The 20,569-nt window shown below is 34.5% G+C and overlaps 4 protein-coding genes across 5 annotated transcripts; 3 read left to right on the forward strand and 1 right to left on the reverse strand.

Annotated features, from left to right (window-relative positions):
* Nucleotides 1–3,031: 3,031 nt before the first annotated feature.
* LOC130674174 (uncharacterized) lies at nt 3,032–3,994 on the forward strand. The gene has a single exon (XM_057479444.1). It carries the CDS (start codon nt 3,032–3,034, stop codon nt 3,992–3,994), a length of 963 nt encoding a protein of 320 aa, XP_057335427.1.
* An 87-nt stretch (nt 3,995–4,081) lies between these two features.
* On the forward strand, nt 4,082–5,446 carry LOC130674175 (uncharacterized). Its single transcript, XM_057479445.1, has 2 exons — nt 4,082–4,796; nt 4,851–5,446. The coding sequence occupies exons 1-2, from the start codon at nt 4,082–4,084 to the stop codon at nt 5,444–5,446; spliced, it is 1,311 nt and encodes a 436-aa protein (XP_057335428.1).
* Nucleotides 5,447–6,133: 687 nt separating this feature from the next.
* LOC130674515 (uncharacterized) lies at nt 6,134–19,944 on the reverse strand. Of its 2 annotated transcripts, none has more exons than XM_057479863.1 (2): nt 15,893–19,944; nt 6,134–14,497 (listed from the first exon to the last, which is right to left on the reverse strand). In XM_057479863.1, exons 1-2 carry the CDS (start codon nt 19,418–19,420, stop codon nt 12,467–12,469), a joined length of 5,559 nt encoding a protein of 1,852 aa, XP_057335846.1. In that variant the 5' UTR covers nt 19,421–19,944; the 3' UTR covers nt 6,134–12,466. The 2 variants fall into 2 exon arrangements, with proteins under 2 accessions (XP_057335846.1, XP_057335847.1); XM_057479864.1 differs by having other exon boundaries at nt 16,565–19,943.
* LOC130674517 (uncharacterized) lies at nt 8,838–12,126 on the forward strand. The gene is made up of 3 exons (XM_057479866.1): nt 8,838–11,037; nt 11,239–11,406; nt 11,522–12,126. Exons 1-3 carry the CDS (start codon nt 10,996–10,998, stop codon nt 11,783–11,785), a joined length of 474 nt encoding a protein of 157 aa, XP_057335849.1. The 5' UTR covers nt 8,838–10,995; the 3' UTR covers nt 11,786–12,126.
* Nucleotides 19,945–20,569: the final 625 nt, after the last annotated feature.

The raw sequence follows: 20,569 nt of genomic DNA on the forward strand, positions 1-20,569 counted from the left end.
GATTTAATTTGTAACCCAGTGATATTTTGTGCTGTGACAAATAAAAATATTGTTATATTTTTAAATATGCGTATTTTTCTAACATCCTAACTACCAACCAGTCCTGGCATGCATTTATTTTATTATTATTACAACATTTTATGGTCCTTCGAGCCGGATAGTTGGTTGGTTGTGTCGGTAGCATCATCAGTGGGCAGCTGTACTAATAGAAACCCATTCACACAACAGGGAGCTCTGGGAGAACAAAATGGGTGCTTCCACTGAATACCCAACACTCAAATCACTCAATGACTTCTTGGTCAGTCGTGCTCGGGCTCAAGAACGAGGGGAACAGGCATCATCGTCTAAACCATCACGTTCATCCGGAAAACCAGCGTCATACTCTGCTGCCGCTGTTTCCAACTCGCACTCATCGGACACTAAAGCTCCAGCAATGAACTCATCTGCTGCACTCGAGAAGCCTCCCAAAAAGGTATTCCCTCCTGCACAATATCCCTGTGATTTGTGCAAAGGAGATCTTTTTAGTGTGAGATGCACTCAATTCTTGGGCCTCACAAAGGCTCAACGCACTAAAGTTGTTGTGGAGAAGTGACTGTGTGAAAATTGTTTTGGCCATCATCTACCGGATGCGTGCAATTCAACCTTCACATGCAGGGTGTGTGAACAACAACACCACACCATGATACACCCGGGACTCAAAAGCACTCAAAAAACATCTAGCTCAGCCGCTAAAAGCACTCAATAAAGACGTCTGCTTCCACATGACGACTCGAGCGACGCTCAACTGAACTCAATTGCACTCAACACGTCTGGCACTCATCTTACTCGCACTCATCGCCCAGCAATCTTACTCGCAACTTGCCTAGTGGACTCGATCACCAAGTTAAGTACTCATCCAGAACGCATATTGCTGGATCCAGGTTCTGAATTATCGGTTGATTCAGATTCCTTGGTAAATTCACTCAAACTTAAACGCACTCACTCATCTATTCAGATTATTGGTATTGGTGTTGCCAATGCTGGTAGAACTAAAGGTCAAGTCGCACTCAAGCTTTCATCTAGGCATTCAAACGACTCAATCATCATCAGTGCTCATATACTAGGTGGTCTTACTACTCAACTACCATCTGTTGCACTTAACACACTCAACTGGGACCAATACAAACAACTACAATTGGCAGATCCAGCATTCATGAAACCAGGACCAATTGATATCATCATTGGTGCCGATCATTATGGTCTTATCATTAAAGATGAACTCATTCAAAAGGTCTAAAGGCCTGCCAATCGCTCAAGATACCATCTTCGGGTGGATATTACTTGGTCCAGTCACTCAACATACTCATCGACCATCTATTACTTATCATGCTGCTGTCGAGCAGTCAACTCAACAACTTCAAGACCTGCTATCACGCTTCTGGACTCTAGAAGGAATTCCAGTCAGCAAAATCAAGAAACTCAACCCAGATGAGGAGGCGTGTGAAGCGCATTTTCAACACACTCATCGACGAGACAGTTCAGGACGATACATAGTCCTACTGCCAATCAAATCGTCACTCCACGTTCCGGAAGGCACCTCCACGGATTCAAAACTCCTTCTCGAGATCAACGTCAACGACAACCATGCATTCAGCGACTCCAGTGTCACCGACGCTGGAATCAACGGCGAGAGAGATACGCCTAAACTCAAAACGAGACGCACTTTAAAGAAATCTACGATTTCTCCAGCACTCGAGATGAAGGTTATTAGTCAGCACTCACGGCTTAGAGTCTTCTCAGACTGGGAATCTCTGGCTGCTATACTCACCGTTGCCGACGGCTTAGCTCAACTCAAGTCTAGGCTTGAATTACTCGAGGGTGAATGGCACCAGTTCAACCTCACTCACGACTCACTAGCACTCACCTGCACCAAGGAGTTTTTGAAGAGCTCATATATCAAGGACGGTGTATGCGATCTCGTGTATCGGTCGTATATCAACGCAAAAGGCAGACTCATCGCACTCATTAACTCCATCCCAGTTCCAGCTGCTGCTCCAGCTGTCGTGCACTCAACCCGGGCTCCAACTCATCTGCCAGCAGTCACGATTTCCAAGTTTGACGGGCGTTACGAGAACTGGCCTGAATTCAGGGACTCATTTCCCTCAATGGTGATAAATGCTAGGGAACTTGCTTCAGTTCAACGTCTTCAGTACCTGAAGAGCTGTCTTCAAAGACAGGCCGCACTCAGCCTCGCCAGTGTACAAATGTGCGACGACCAATTTGAACCTGCGTGGAATCAGCTCAAGGAGAGATATAACAATCCTCGTTTACTCATCGGTGCTCAACTGGACAAGCTCCTGCACATACATACGCTCACCACACGCTCATCTGAGCAGCTCAATTACCTCCTGAACCTCGTTTCAGAGGTAATCAACGGACTCAACGCACTCAGTGTACAATTGAACTCGGATATAAATCCACTACTTATGCAGTTGATCATATCCAAGCTGGACTCATACAACAGGGAGCTCTGGGAAAACAAAATGGGTGCTTTCATGGAATACCGAACACTCAAAGTACTCACTGAGTTCTTGGTCAGTCGTGCTCGTGCTCAAGAACGAGTGGAACAGGCGTCTTCGTCGAAACCATTGCGCTCATCCGCTAAAACAGCTTCATATGCTGCTGCAGCTGTTGCAGACTTATCACCCAGCACTCAATCTCCAGCCACGCACTCATCCACTGCACTCGTCTGTACTAAACACGTCCGGCATTCATCATACTAGTACTCATCGCTAAGCAATCTTACTCGCAACTTACCTACTTGCCCTTATCATCAGTTAAATACTCATCCAGTATGTATATTGCTGGATCCAGGTTCTGAATCATCTTTTGTTTCAGATTTCTTGGTGCACTCACTTCAACTCTAAAGCACACTCATCTATACAGATTATTGGTATCCGTGTATCCAATGCTGGTAGAGCTAAATCTCAATTTGCACTCAAACTCTCATCTAAGCATTCAAACGACTCAGTCATCATCGCACACGTGTTAGATGAACTCATTACAACAAGTTGCTGATCAACTTGAAGCACTCTGCAAGGCGGGCGGATTTCCTCTTGCTAAATGGGCAAGCAATCATAAAAAAATACAACTCAATCATGTGGAAGCGATCAAGAATCACAAATTCGAGGATTCAGACTCCAGCACCAAGATTCTGAGCATGTACTGGTCCTCACACTCAGATCAATTTTATTTCACGTACTCACCACCATGCTCAACTCAAAAGTTTACAAAAAGGATCATTTTAGCAGAGATCGCTCAAATCTTTGATCCTCTTGGATTTCTCGTACCACTCATCATTCGAGCCAAGGTATTCATGCAGGAGCTTTGGCTCGAAATGCTCAGCTGGGACACTCCATTGGCAGCCAATCACCGGCATAAATGGAGAAACTTCAAAAATGAACTCAAACTTATCTCTGAAATCAAAAATCCAAGATGGATCCACTCATCCCCGTGCTCAACTACCGAAATCCATGGATTCTCGGACGCCTCACAATTGGCAATGGCAGCTGCCGTGTTCATCAAAGTCCACACACCTGCTCATGGAGTCAGAGTTACGCTGCTCTGCTCTAAAACCAAGGTAGCTCCGTTGAAACGAGTAACGATACCAAGGTTAGAACTCACCGCAGCTCACATGTTGGCAAAACTCATAAAACACTGCCAGAGCACTCTAAATCTCACTCAATCGCCAACATACTTGTGGACGGACTCAACTATAACTCTCACGTGGATTAAATCTCATCCGTCTCGCTGGAAGGAGTTTGTTCGGAATAGGGTGTCACATATTCAAGATCTACTTCCAGATGGCCACTGGAATTTCATTCCGGGCACACAAAACCCAGCAGACTGCGCAACACGAGGGTTGACACCTACTCAACTCCGTGATCATCAACTATGGTGGACTGGCCCACCATGGTTGCTCAAGAGTTCATCGTCCTGGCCTAAATGTCCATGAATCGATGATACAGGAGCTCAAGCAGAAGAACGGCCTGGACTGGCCCTTTTCTCATCGAATTCATCTCTGAAATCAAATTGGCCTATCATGGAACGGCCAATACCACTCCTACGCATGTTACGAGCTACTGCAATCTGCTTTAGACTCCGTGACTTGATCAAGAAATCACCAAACTCATCACTCAAGACTCCAATTACTTCTGACGAAGTAATCTCTGCACTCAACTTCTGTATCAAAGAAACTCAACGCATTCAGTTTTCAAACGAGATCAACATACACTCCAAACACGCACCATGGCCTACTGGTCATCTATTTGCTCGATTGTTTGCATTCATTGACACTGACGGCATCATTCGAGTAGATGGACGATTGGAAAATTCTCCAAATCAAGACCAAAGTAAGCATCCTGCTATTCTACTACGGAATGCGGCACTCACTAAACTCATCATCTCTAATGCTCATCAGCGTACCATGCATGGTGGTACTCAACTTACTCTTGCATTCATACGACAAAAGTACTGGATCATTGGCAGTAGACAACCAGTACGCTCAATTGTACTTAAATGTATAAAATGCGCACGACATCGTGCTGATAGAGCTCAAAAACTCATGGGTCAGCTACCAGTATCACGAGTCACTCTATCATCTGCATTCACTCACACTGGAGTTGACTATGCTGGTCCAATAACACTCAAAAATTGGAGACGCAGGCGAGCAAAAACATACAAAGGCTGGATTTGTGTTTGTGTCTGTCTTTCTACGTCAGCAGTACATCTAGAGGTAGTCAGTGACAACAGCTCTAGTGGGTTCATCGCAGCACTCCGCAGATTTATCAGCTGACGAGGCATCTGCACAGCACTCTACAGCGATTGTGGAACGACGTTCAAAGGCGCTGAAACAGATCTCAACCGTCTTTTCACTCAAGGAACTCAAGAGCCAGGAGAAATACTGGATCACATCACTGTGAACAGTATTGCCTGGCATTTCAATCCACCAGCAGCTCCACACATGGGTGGAAAGTGGGAAGCTGCTGTCAAATCACTCAAACATCATCTTACTCGATCAGTGGGAGAGTCTTCATTTACGTTTGAAGAATTTACGACTCTTCTTACGCAAATTGAAGCTATATTGAATTCAAGACCATTGGAGCCACTCACGGAAGATCCAGATGATATTGATGCACTCACTCCTCGTCACTTCTTAATTGGACGAGCACTCAGCATGATGCCTGAACCAGCACTCATCGATACAATTAGTTCTCGATTGTCTAGATGGCAATTTCTACAACAACGTGTTCAACAGTTCTGGAATCATTGGTCTACAAGTTATCTTCAAAGACAACTCATCAAATTCAAGTTGGGTCACATGTATTACTCACTGACGAAAGGTTTCCACCAACCAGGTGGCCTCTCGCTCGTATTATCGCACTCCACCCTGGCAAAGATGGATTGACCAGGGTTGCTACGCTCAAAACAGTGAACTCAACACTCACTCGTCCAATCACGAAGCTTGCACTCCTCCCAATTGAACCAGAACCTCAAGAAGATGACGAATAATGACTCAACTGGTTCAATGACATGCTCACCAAAAGATCAAGTACTCAAGAACTCATCAATCATCAACTCTGTTGCTGATGGCGGGCGGAATGTTGCGTAATCACAACTACATTCAAATTTGAATGTAGTTGCACTTCCGGCGAATAGAGGCAGCACCTACTGGGGTCTAGTGTCTGGCAATTAAAACTTGACTTGCGCAGTTCGACGCATGCGCGTATGCTTTTCCTGCCTCGTGTCGAGAAGACCGACGCCATTTTTCTTGCGTTCATATAATTTCAAGTGACACCACGTATTTTATATAATCAATTAATTTTGCACTCATCTCGAGTAAATAAATAAAAGTAATTAATCAATTATATTAAGGGTTTGTAACTCTCTATAAAAATATAATTATTTTTATAATTACGAGCATCGGAGCTCATAAATTAAATAATAAAACCATCAAGAATTCCAGTGATCTACAATCTGTTTCTGAGGAGGTTAATTTAACGGAAAATCGTACAGGTGCTTATCTACTCTTTTATAAATTAATTCAAGTGCTCATCAAAATAAAAGACTCAGTTTTATTATTTATTTGATTATCATTAAGCTCAATTTCCTAATTAAATTAAAAGTTATTTTTCGCTCAGTAGCCTCTGCAATCATGCTACCACGTGTTCAACAAAAAAATTAAAATCAGTGTAATTTATTATGAGCTCATTAAATTAAATTAAATTAGGTGATTATCATTATTAAAACTCAATAACTAAATTAGTTATGTATTCAGTGCTATTAAAAATAGTAATTAACGTGTTCAATAATTAACTTCGCTCGGTAACCTCTGATTTCATGTTACTTTTCATTCAGACATTTTTGCAATCAATTCAGAGTTCAATTCAACTCAACTTAATTATTTTAATTCGTTTATTTATTCGAGCTCAATTCAATAATTTATATTCAATCATTTACGTATTCATGAGCTCGACATTTAACAGTATTAATAAATTAAATCAACGATTTAATTTGTAACCCAGTGATATTTTGTGCTGTGACAAATAAAAATATTGTTATATTTTTAAATATGCGTATTTTTCTAACATCCTAACTACCAACCAGTCCTGGCATGCATTTATTTTATTATTATTATGTTACGTCCTGGAGTCGTGTCGGCTTGTGAGTTGCCGGCGCGAATTATTTGAATTGGACGTGACTGTAGATCTTCGGATACGGGGTAGTTCTCGAAAGCTCGAAATAACTTGGTCGTGATTTAAAGAATAAATATGTTTGATTTATTCATATAAAATAGAATAGTCGAAGAATTTGGATAAATATACACTTGGGTTTACAATTATTATGTGACAAATAACTTCGTGTCAAAAGAATAATATAATCGATTTAAACCGAGAGTTTACTTGCGTGTTATAAGCCGCACTATTATAATTTCTGGTTGATGTGAGAGTGTACGAGTGTGAGCTGAGCTGAGAGAGTGATGCATTGGGCATCGGCTTTTTATATCTTTACATGAGCCAACACCCTAGAGAAAAAGTGGGATAAGGTTTTAGGGCCTTATTCCCAAAAAGAGGGAGTTCGTTATCATCGTTCGACGCGGATGCTGTTGCGTCAGCAGTCGGACGATGTTTTTCAATGTTTTCACTTTTTCGTGGAAAAACTAATTTCACTTTTTATATTCTTTTAACAGTCATTATTTGTCGTACAATTATTCTTATCTATTTTTATTCATTAACATTCTTTTAGAGAAATTGTCGATGATGAATAAATATTTTAATGCATTAAAAATATCTTATCTACTTGATCATTTTTAAGTGCATACTTATTAATATTTATTATAAAGAAAATATATTATTATTCTATTATTTAAATATATCGATTTGGCGGGTCTCAGGTCGGTCTATTATTATTTAAGATTTAAAAATTGGCAGAGCCATCTGATGAGCAGGCTGGGACGTAACACCTCCCCACCCGGTGGACAAGCGCCCCGCTTGTTTTGGGCCTTATCTCCTCTCGGAAAAAAAGGTTTTGACCGTCCCAGCAGTAATTCTCTATTTTACCCATCTCCGGTTTTTATGGAATCTACTTACCGACCTGTAGCCCAAATACTTAAAATAGTGTTGCCACAATCTGATAAAACTTCGTTTTTATCATATTCGATTGTTATTTTGGTTCGATATATTGAGGGTATCGATCTATCGCATGTGGATAATTTGTTTTCTTATCACTTAACAAATTTTTATTTATATATTTTTTTTATACAAAATTTGTATTATTATTATACTTTTAATTTTCCATATCGAACCTAATGTAAATATCTTTATATGGAGATTTACATCTCGTGGTCGAATAAAATATGTTATCTATCTATCTATATTTTTCTTTTTGAATCCCTTTATATAAAAAAAACTGAAATTAACATGATTGTGTTTATGAACAATCTTACATTTGTGAGGTGTGTAAACATTGATTATAATAATAGAGTTATCGCTGTCATTAAATTTTTTTGTGTATTTCTATTATTTGAGGTTTTACATGAAATATTCGAATTAATTTAAAAAAAAAAAAAAAAAAATCATTCAATATTTGATATTAGTTTTAATTATTTATCTTTGCCACATCGATTTTAACGTTTTTTTTTTCTTTAATGGCCATACATTAAAATCTCGTTTTCTTTAATCCGATCATTTTTTTAATGTTAGCAAACACTTTTGTAGTTATTTTTGTTTTATTTTAATCCTCTCATTATCTCGGGTGACGAACTCATACGTCACAAGTTTCTCTTTTCTTTTTTTTTTTAAAAAAAATTTATTTTTATGATTTTTTTTTTTTTATTGTTACTGAAATATATTGTTTTTATTTATTCGAATTTGTTTCGATTCCATTTTTTTGTCTGTCTTTTTATTGTTTGTAGAAAGAAAGAGAAAAAAAATTTTATTTATTAGAAAAAAAAATTTTATATGTATACTATTATTAACTTTTTTTTTATTATTATATGACAAAAAAAAAAAAGAGGGGAGAGAGAAATATTATATATAACGTTTTTTTTTTTCTCTATATTATGTGTAATTAAGGTCTGCATGTTAAAATTTAATATTGTTTTCGTTATATATCTATATTATTAATTCTTTATAATTTTAGTATTGGAAGAATGTTGCACATTCTTAAAAATTAAAAAAAAATGTCGAGATTTGTAGGCTGAAAATTTATTATTTATTTATTTATTTATTTATTTTTTTTTTCAAAACAAGATTTCTCCTCTTTTTTTTTTTTTTTTTTTTTCAATATAATTTCCCATAATTTCTTTTCTCATATGTCATACTATAAGTGTTTCTCTTAATGAAAAAAAAGTATTAATTTTCCATTACTCTAAAAAAAAATGGTAATTTCGAATATTTATTCGTTAATGTTCCCTAGCGGATCCGTATACACCGTGTAAACTTAGTGTAAACTCGATATATACCTAGTGTCAGTGTAAATTAGGGGTTTATTTAGTGTATACTCGGTGCATATTGAGTATACACCAAATACACTCAAAGTTTACACTGAATTTACACGGTGTATATGCGCACAATATACACAGAGTTTACACCGAGTATACACTAAAAAAAATTTTTGAAGTTCTCAGAACATATGTTGTGAAGAAAATTTTTTTGAAAAAAATTGAAATAAAAAAAAATAAAATTCTGAAAAAAAATTAACATTTTTATAAAAATTAAAATTTTCAGTAAAATTAAAAAAAAATATACACATAAGGTAAAAGACCCTGTTGTTGACCATGACCCAGTTTCTGACCTTTTCAACTTTTTTCTAACTTACTTAAAAAACTATAACTTTAATAAGAAAATCGATTTTTTCTTAATTTATAGTAATCTATTCTGAGCCTAATTAATGGCAATTTAAAAAACATAGAAATTATTAACTGAATAAAAAAAAATGATTTAGTCGTAGGTGGCTGAGGAAGCCATTTTTTAAGTGTAGTGTAGTCTAAGCAGTTGACGTTAGAACGTGCAACAATTGAATCTGTGCACTAATTATCATGTCAGTAAAAAAATTTTAATAAAAATGTATGGATAGATCAATATTTAATTAAAATTTATTTTAATATACGTATAAAACATTAAAATGAGTTTTGTTGCTAAAATTTGAAGGTTAATAACTAGGCTCAATTTTAAAGGTGTGATGAATTTGTTGACCCTCAAATTCTAACCTACTACGAACGAGGTTATCTTTTTTATTACATGTCTATAAAATGTAAAAATTAACATATTTATAGTTTTATTAAATTATTTTTTATAATACAGGTATACATTAACATTAAATATTTATTTTTATAAATAAAAGATCATATTTAGATCTTGAAAGTATGTTTTTGGAGTGATAAAATGGAGGAAAAAAAAACCAGAGTAGTTTTAACAAATGATTTTAATTTTTTAATTTATTGTTTTATAGCATGACTAATTATTTATATTTTAAATATTAAAAAAAAATTTGTATTTGTTATAAAAAATTTTTTTCCAGTCACACTTAAAAAACTTTTGACTTTGCTTACAGCACTTAAAAATTTTTATGAAAATGGGACTTCGAAAAAAATTTTTGGTGTAAACTTAGTGTATACTCAGTGTATATACGCCGCGTATACACCGTGTATATTTGGTGTATACTTAGTAGATAGCGATCCGCTAGGGTTTTCAATTGGTTTCTATTATAAAAAAAAATTTATTATTTTTTGTCTCTATATATTCCTGATAAAATTCATTTCCTCTGCCTCGCTTTTCTTTTGGAAAAAAAAACAATATATATTTTTTTTTAAAAAAAAGAACTCAAAGATATACGTACATACATAAAATGTCAAATGTTTGTCCATGAGTGAACAAAAGTTGGGGAAAAAAAATTTTACGATTTTTTTTCTTATGCAGCATTAGAACGTTCCAACAATTAATAGCATATTCTCTATTTTATTATTATTATTATTTTCATTATTACTATTATTATTATTTATTAATAATAACAATTTTAATGATAAATGTAATTATTATATTAAAAAAAACCAATCAAATTACATCATATCATGAAGGACCTTTTCCTCCACCGTCCATCTTACGGTTTTAAATAAATTTTATTATTATTATTATATATTTTCGCTATTAAAAAAAAATAAAAAAAATTTTGGAGAAATTTTATATAGTAAAAAAAAAATTCATATAAATTCGTTCGTGTCAGCCGCCGGAGGGGTGCGCGTGGGCGTTAGTTAGGTTTGGAGCGGGGGTTTTCTTCGGTTTGAGGCCCTTTTTCCGATATTTCATTTGCCTATTTCGGAATGGGTGTGATCTATTGTCTCCGAGTGGGGTTTAGTGAGTGGTTCGGGGAGATCTGTTATAAAAGTTAGTGTTTTATTGTGTGATCGTCTATTTCCAAGAAGGTTATTATAACTAGTAACTAATAACTGTTTCTACGATGCCGCAGCTCCAAGTTAACTACTATTTTCAGGAGTCCTTGGTACGTGTTAATTTTCTTTTCCCCTTTTTTTTTTTTTTTTTTTTTTTTTTACTGTTTATTATTTTTTTTGTTAAATTTTAGGAGGAGAGAGAAGAAAAAAAAAATTATGATTGACATATATTTTTTTTTTCTCTTTTCTCTACTTGAGTATTTATATTCAAATGTATTTATTTATTTGTCTCTTTTTTTTTTTTTTTATAGTTAACATTAACCGGGATGTGGATTTGTCTCCTGCGGGTCCTTCTGTGGGTCGGGCAGGCGTCCCGGTGCGGACGGCGTGTTTCCGTCAGCCGCCGGACTTTTAAAAGGGTGGTGTCCGCCTTTCAGAAATTGTTCGACTTATTTAATTTTATTTGCCTAGTAAAAAATGTAAGTTTTACCCCCCTTTTTTTGTGTATTGTTTAATTTATATTTTTACTATCGAAATTTTATTTGTAATTTTATTTTTTTTTATTTACGTTTGTGTTTTTTTTTTTCTTTTTAGCCTGAGTATCGTGTTGATATCAAGGGCATGGTCTCCGTTGATTTAATGGCGCGAAGGAGAATGCAGCGGAAAGCTGATCGGAACGAGTGGTTCCAGCAGCGGCTGATGCGGCCGGCTGATGTCACCGAGCCCGATGATTTCGACTACATCGGGATTCGCTGGATGCACGAGGGCCGCTGGGGATGCGATCATCCAGCTGCTGATTGGGCTCATCCTGCGTGGAGTGAGCTCCCGTCATTGGAGTATTTCTACGCTTCTGACTAAATTTATTTTAAACGGAGAAAAAGAAATTGTTTTTTCATTTATAAGATTTTGTATTCAAACCAAATAAATGGCGGCTCGTGAAGTCGTCGGATGACAAAAAAAAATGTTTTTATTATTATTTCTAATTAAGTTATTTAGGATTTTTTTTTCTTTTTCCTTTTTTTTTTATTTTCCTTTAATTATTATCATTATTTCTTTTCTATTTTTTTTTGTTCTAGTATATTTTCTTTTATTATTCTTTTCTTTATTAATATTTTTCGTTATAATTTACTAGCAAAAAAAATTTTTTTTTTTTTTCTATTATTTTTTTTTTCTTTATTAATATTTTTCGTTATAATTTACTAGCATTTTTTTTTTTATTTTTAATTATCCATTTATTTATTTATTTATTATTATTTTTTTTTTTATCTTCATTAAAAGTTTAGTTTTGTACGTTAAAAACTTTCTTAGTTTAAATGTAATTAATTTCTTTTTTTTTATAAAAAAAAAATATTTGTAATTGTTAATTTTAATGTAATATTCATTGATTGTTTAGTTAGTAAGTAAGGTAATTATTATATGTATCTACTTAATTAAAAAAAAATAAAAAGAAATTCCTTTTTTTTAAAAAAAAAAAATTTCACTATGTATACTTTTTTTTCTTTATTATTCAACCCTTTTCTTATTATTAGTTATTTTATTTTATGAGAATATTTTTATTTCTGATGTAGACCGTGTGTCGTTAGGTTCAATTTTGTTCTTTTTATTTTCATCGATAGTAGGTAAGTCAACCTTCTGCGTTATTTTTTCTAGTTTTTCTTCTTGTTTTCCATTGTCGATAAGTACTTGTAATTCTGTGTGGTCTGTTTTCTCGTCCGTAGTTTTGGCGCTGTGTGCGTAGTTTCTATGTAGTAGGAAGTTTGTCAATGAGTCCCAAATGGCACCGAGCAACCATAGGCTCCAACCGAAAGCTGAGTGCAGCGCCAAAGCGTGCATTACTGTGTCAATTATAAATTTGAATGCTTTGCCTGTTATCCAGATTCCTAATAATGTAGTGCTGAATGATCCTATTATGTTGAAAAAGTTATATACTTTTCCCCATGTATTTTGTAATTTCTCCATTATTTCGCTTGTGTCTATAAGTTTGCTTAATGATATTCCTTGGGAATTTATTTCTTGCCCTATAGCTCCTCTAGCTATTGTATTTAAAATTGCTGGTTTTTCTATAGGAAACATCATATTTTCTCTCAATCTGTCCAAGTCGTCGTCAGAGTATATTCCTCCTGTTGCTAAGTTTGCTGGGCTGGTGTACTTCCAGGACATCTTTGTTCTCGTCGCTATTTCCTCTGGCGCCGTTGCTGGTGATATTTGGGGAAGTAGTTGGTACCAGGCGTTGTTTATATTGTAAAGCGGGGGTATCAGTGAGTTGCAGTCAATCTGGTTTCCGGTTTTAACTAAAACATGTGTTTTAGGTAGCATGAAGTATTCCTGTTCTCCTCTAATTACTGGTAATTCTTGAAAACATTCTGTTGTTTTCCTATTCTTTACTTCTATTGGTACACACTTAGCTAGTCGTATTACTTCGCCCGCCAAGTGTGCGATGTATCCTGGTTGTTTCATGAAATGGAACGCGAATTCTGCTGGATTCACAGAGGCTAGTGCTAAGGTATTATGTAATATCAGTTTTTCTAGTTCGCATTGTTGCTGCATTACGTCATTATATAAAGCTGTTATTTCTTTTCTGAGGTGGTGTTCCAGATAAACTATTTTCGTGTTAACGTATGCAAATATATCCATGTTTTCTGTTGACAGAGTCGTTCTACGCAGAAAGAAGTGTTTGTCCTCGCTGTCTACTATAAATAATTTGGGGTGTTCTGTTTTTATTATCTTGTAACCGCAAACCGGAATGAAACCTTTCACTGATAGTGCAAAAGTGATTTGATTTGCTGTTACCGAGTATATTTCTTGACCGAATTTAGGTATTGAGATGTCTTTTATTTTCTCTGCAGGTCCTTCGTAGAGTACTTTGAACCTATTAAATTTGCACTGGTCAGTTTCTAGTAGGTTCCAGTAAGTGTTTCCGCCCTCTGTGTCCATGCAGCTACCCGTTGAGTATGCGCATTTTACTCCTGACCTCAACAATACTTCGTTCTTTTGTAAGTTTACTGGTGCGAGGTAGTCTTGGATTGTAATTGAGATTCGTCCGTGGACTACTACATTTGTCCATGAACCGTAATGATCGGCAAATTTACCCGCCTCACAGTTTCCTTTAAGGTCCACGTTCCCAGCCAAAGTTATTGGTTGAGTTGTTGTGCTATTTAAGAAGATGTCTTTTATGGTCGTTTCGTAAGTTCGGTACGTCTTAGTTTCTAGGATTCCTTTACAGGCTTCTCGAGATATTTCCTGTACGTATTCCATGTGTCCGTTGGCTACTGTTGATACGTGGCTCCAGTGCCCGCAGTTATATATGGCTCGGTTCAATATTATTTTGCATTGAATTACCTGTATATGTGACATTTCTACTAGTTGGAGTAATTGTATTTTCGTGTCAGTTTTTGCTGGTTGTGATATTGGGATGTCGCAATCTTTAATGTTCAATAATGACAGCGTGGTGATGTTCATAGCTGGAGCTCCGCAGTCATATGCAATAAAACCATTCGCTGGTAACGCAGAGATGATTAGTTGTCCCATGATTAGGAAATATATTGCGCTGTCCATTTTTCCGTTATTTATCTGCAATAGTGTGATACGTTTTTCTTGGAAAATCTTTCTTTATATATTACGTTTATAGGTTAATAATAAAAAAAAATATAGTTATTATAGTGAATCTTCGTAAAAAAAAATAATATTTTAATGAGCAATTTTTGCTCTATCGCAATGGATAATTTTTCTTTTTCCTGGCTTGTATTCTATTTCTATGTCGTTTTTGTCTGGCAGTACGTCTGTCACTTTGTAAGGACCTAAATAATTGTCATCAAATTTACCGTCTTTCTGATTTTTAATTAAATAAATATTTTGACCTATTTTAAACTTTACGGGATTTATTTTCTTATCGTATCGTACTTTGGATTTTAATTTTGAATTTTCTAAATTTTCTCTTGCTTCTTTTCTTGATTCTAACAATCGAATTGCAAGTTCTTTAACGTAATCCGCGTAGGTAGGGATATCATCTAAATATGAAAATTCTGATGGTAATCGCGCTTCTTTACCAAAAACTAATCTATATGGTGTAAATTTCGTACCTTCGTGTACACTTGTATTATAGGCAAAAGTTGCATGAGGCAACCATTTATCCCAATCGTCATGACTTGTAAAATGTTTAATATAGTCTGTTAAAACTTGATGGCTTCTTTCCAGAGAACCATTCGATTGAGGATGAAAAGCTGTTGTTTTTATTTGTTTCATTTTAAAAGTTTTAGCTACCCAACCCATTACTTTACCTATAAAAGCTTGACCTTGGTCTGTCAAAATTACTTTTGGACAACCATGTTTTAATATGAAATTTTCAACTAGTGCTATTGCGATATCTTTTGCTGTCATAGTTATTAAAGGTATTGCGAAACAATATTTTGAAAGGTCATCTTGCATCGTTAAAATGTATGAGTAACCGTTAGCTGATGTTTTATTTGGTACCACAATATCTAATGCTACTTTATCCCAAATTTCTGCGGATGTATCAGTAATTACCATCGGTTGTTTTGTTTTAATTCTTACTAATTTCTTTTTCTGACAACTGATACATTTTCTAACAAAATCTTCAACATTTTTTTTAATATTATCCCAAAAATATCTTTGTCTAATTCTATTGTAAGTTTTAGTGACACCTTTATGACCTGCCATTGGGGTCTCATGATTTTCTGCCATTATTTTTTGTCTCTCTTCTACTGGAGGTATTATTAGTTGATCTCTACAAATGATTATTTTAATATCTGTCCCTTTAAATGTTTTAGCTATAATACTTTTAATTTTTGACCATACAGTTTTGGATAAATTACTTCGTCCCTGAGAAACACTAATTGATTTTAATTTTGATTTTTCCATATATAATTTTAAATTTTTAAAAGCTGTACAATAATCTTTTTCGGTAGCCACATCTGTGCTATTATTTTGAATAACTAACCCAAGTACCTTTTTTTTTGATGTTCCCATTTTGATTACTTGACCTACTTTATAATCAGCAAATGGACTCAAATTTAAATATCCTGATAATAATAATTGTTTTCCTATTTCGCTTGTAACAGGACCGTCTGTATTAAAAAAACATAAATAACTATTTTTTTGCATTTCTAAATTGTCTCTAGTTTCTATTATATTATCGTTACTAAAGTCGTTCGACATTACTGAAACAACGGATGAATCATCATCAGAATCTATTTCTTCGTTAGATAAATTGTCGTTCGCTATTATTATCGCATCGTTGTTTGAATTGTTTTGGTTTCCGTCTGAATTTAATTGTGTCAAATTTTGTCGTGTGTCTACGTCATTATCAGATGAATTTATTTGTTCGAGTTCGTCAAAATTTTGGTCGTTAAATGAATGTGTTTGTTCTATTTGTTCAAAATTTTGGTCGTCAACTGAATTTATCTGTTGAGCGGAATTTAAGTCGTTGAATGAATTTATTCGTTCAGGCGATTTTGAATTATGATCAATAGGTGAATTTAGTGTAGGATTTGGTGATTCTTTACGTGAGATAGTCTGTTGTGAATTTATTGGGCTTAGATTTTCGTTTATTATTGACAATCTATCATTATTACGTTTATTATTTAAATTTTGTTGGCGTTTAATTGCTTTTAAAGTTACCATTATGTCTGGCAATTTGGGTTGTGAATTTTTACTAGTTGATTTTCTCGTTTTATTTTTAAAGTTATTCGCAAGATGTTGTATTTTATTCGGAATCTGTTTGTGTGAATGTGTGTGTTCGTCGTAATCTGTACAACATGAACATGTCTTGATTTTACGTTTTCTAGTTGATCTACGTAGTTCTGGTGTAATTTTATTAGTATGTGTTTGTTCAGTATCAGTACCGTGAGGTCTGTTTTTGTCTGTATTATTTAAATTTGGGTTTGTTTTAGTAGTATTTGTTTGTGTCTTTACTGTATTTTTATTGACTATTTTTTTGTGTGTTAATGTGTTGTTTTCGGTAGTTGTTGTTTCGTCGGGTGATTCTATTATCATGGGTTCTGTTGTGAAAGATTTTTCTATTATGTCATTAGTCGACATATTTATTTTATTTTCTGGTTCGTTATGAATTAACGCAGAGACGTCCATAATTCTTGCGTGGTCGCCTCCTTCGTCAGAAGACCATGGGATTGCACCTCCCATGTCTTTATTATTTACGGATTTGGGTTTAATAGGAGTTCTAGGAGTGATAGGGATTGTCTCAATTGGTGATTCAGTACTAATGTCATTTGAATGTTCGGAATATATTTTTGAGTCAGTCATTTCTGTTTCGTCAGTGTTTGATTCGTCATCTGAAGTTTCTGGAGTTATTATTTTGTCAATTTTTTTGCTTTGTTTATTTACTTTTCTACGTGTACGTATTGCTGGAGAAGGTGTAAATTCTGCCATCTTGGTCGTTCTTTTAATTTGAGAAGGAATAGGTTTATTTTTATCAATTTTTGTATTTCTCTTATCTGTTTGTATATTTAGGTCTGAATGTGTGGATGTATTTTGTGTTCGTACGTTTGGTGATAATGATAATGGAGTATTTGTGTTTTTGTAACTTTTAGGTGTCTGTGGATTTAGAGATTGAGGTGATGGTGTTAAATTACGTGAATTTTTACGTTTTGGAGAATTTATATAAGACAACCCGAAATCTGTCAAGTAAGAATCGTCACTTAAACACGAAGGGTTATATTTCATGAGTTTTTTTCTCAGAGCTACCGCATCATAAATGTCTCCTGATGACGATGATACGTCAGAGTAATCAGGGAGATTTATCGGTTTATTTGATTCTGGATTTGATAAAACATTTGAATTTGATTTAGAATCTTTATTTATTTTCGTTTTTTCGTTAGATTTATTTATAGAATTTGAATTTTCATTAGAGTCTAACTTGCTTTTATTTTGATTATTTTTATTCATTAAATTGGATTTTAGTTCTTGAGGATTATTTGTATTTATTTTATTATTTTTATTTTTACTGTAATCAACTTCGCTTAGTGATTCAGTACTCGAAAATTTTTCATATGGATTATATCGTCTGACGTCAGATCTTTTCTTTTTTAAATTTTTATTTTTACCGATATATCCGTTTTTATTATTTTTACCTAACCGCCGGTCGTTAGGGTAGCTAATCCTATTGCTGTCGCTAGTGGGTTTGACGACTGGGTTTCTAGGCCCAAACGCTTGAGTTTTTGACTCAAGAATTTTTCGTTTTTCGACCGAATCTTGTAGATCGACCGCTTGAGTATTTTGCTCAAGAATTTTTCGTTTTTCGACCGAATCTTGTAGATCGACCGCTTGAGTATTTTGCTCAAGAATTTGAATTTTCGAATTAATTTTTCTAACTCTGTCGACTGAGTTAGTTGCAATTTTATTTTTATCGCAAATTATTTTATCATTTATAGTATTTTCCTCTGAACTTAATTTATTTTTATTAATATTTTTCGATTTTAATTTTTCATTTGAGCTACTTGACTCTGAATTTTTATGATATTTAGATTTCTTTTTTATAACTTTACCATCATCTGAAGGATCTGAAGTCCTTAATCTAGCGATTCCTGGTTTACCGGGTCGCCATTTAATTTTAATAGGATACGTTTCACGGTTTTCGATTATCGGATTGCGCGATAAAGCGTCCGCGTTTGTATTTATTTTTCCCGCCTTATATAACACAGTGTACTCGAATTCTTTAAGCCGTTCTCTCCATCTCATTACACGCGATGTTGGGTCATTCATATTATTTACCCAAACTAGCGGTCTGTGATCGGTGACAAGAGTGAACTCTCTGCCATAGAGATACGGTCTAAAGGTTTTCATACCGAATAAAGCTGCAACCATTTCTTTTTCTGTGGTTGAGTAATTATTTTCATGTTTGTTAAGCACACGAGAAGCTGTTGCTACAATTGTGTCTTCGCCAATTTTACCCTGTGAGAGGATTGCTCCAACTGCGTAGTTAGATGCATCGGTCGTTAATATAAATGGTTTCGAAAAATCTGGATATTGCAATATCGGAGCTGTACATAGTTTATCCCGCAAGGTTTCAAAAGCTACCTGATGTTCAGGCGTCCATGTAAATCTTGCGTTTTTACTTGTAAGATCAGATAGGCACTTAGAAATTTTTGCGAAATCCTTAATAAATCGCCGATAATAACCAGCAAGTCCGAGAAATTCTCTCACTTGAGTCGTACTTCCGGGTGTTTTAAAACATTTAATTGCTTTTATTTTATCCGGATCAGGCTTGACACCGTCGGCAGATATAAGATGGCCCAAATAGATTACTTCTTTTTTTAAGAATTCGCATTTATCGGCTTGTAGAGTTAAATTCGCACTTCGCAAGCGTTCGGCTAATTTATTGAATTTAGTGTTGTGTTCTTCTAGAGAACGTGCGTAAATAACGATATCGTCTAAGTAAACAAAGAGATCAGCTCCTTGTAACCCGCGCAAGACTAAATCCATTAACCTTTGGAATGTTGCCCCTCGCGGAATTGCCATAACGGTATTTCTACGGTATTTTCCGAGTATTTTTTGGGTATAAGTATTATTACGGTATACCCTAGGTATAAATGCGGTGTGTTTGTGAAATTTTATTACCGTATTAATACCGTAAATATATTGTGTTGATACCAAATTTATATAGGGACTGTACCGTATTTATACTGTGTTTATACCGTATTTACGCTCTCGCTATACCGTATTTGTACAATGATTATACTCCATTTATATGGTTTTTATGCTGTACTTAAACGTCGGTTATACCGTATTTATACGGTTGTTATACCTCATTTAAACAGTGGTTACACGGTATTCATATAATGTTCGCACCGTATTTAAACGGTATTTATGCGGTATAAATATGGTGGTTATGCCGCATTTATACAGTGATTATGCCGTCTCACTCTTACAGGCTGAAAAATACTTTTCATATCTTTCAGTTTTATTAACAAACAATCTTCAGATTCTATAACAGATACAATATGTTTTACTACTACTTGCATTCTTAAATGGCTCATCTCTTCACTATGTTCTGCTTTCAATTTTTCAATAAAAAAGTACAGCTGTAAAAATGAACTAGTTCATTTTTACGTTCACAAAAAAATTTTTTCAAAAAAATTTCTCTCATTAACAAATAAAAACTCTTGAAACTAGTAAAAATTTTTCAATTTAAACATAAAAATATGTTTACTTGAGGAAAAAAAATTTTGATTCAAGATTAAAATTTCAAGATAATTATTTACTTGGTGCAAGAAAATTTTACTTTTCCGAATCGTTAAAACAAAATTTCTTGAATCAGGAATTGTTTTCTTGATTCGAGTTAATTGTTTTTTCTATGTAGTAATGATTCGCAAGAACATCAGATAATTTTGAAATACATTTAGGATCAATATTAATAACTAGGATTATTTTATGATTAAAAATTACATTCTTCAATTGAAACATGTCTAAACACTGCAGTGTTTATGTCGTATGGGTATTTTGACATAAAAGTCTTTTTTTAGCTCATCAAGTTCTTTATTTGTACATTATAAAAACCTTCACGCGTCTTTTAAATTTTAGTTTCTCTACACAGAAAATACAGTTAACTTGAACTAAGAAAAATATTCTTGATACAAGAAAATTTTTTTTAAAGATTCGGAAAATAAA

The sequence above is a fragment of the Microplitis mediator genome, chromosome 9 (genome assembly GCF_029852145.1).
Source record: "Microplitis mediator isolate UGA2020A chromosome 9, iyMicMedi2.1, whole genome shotgun sequence".
Lineage (NCBI taxonomy): Eukaryota > Metazoa > Arthropoda > Insecta > Hymenoptera > Braconidae > Microplitis > Microplitis mediator.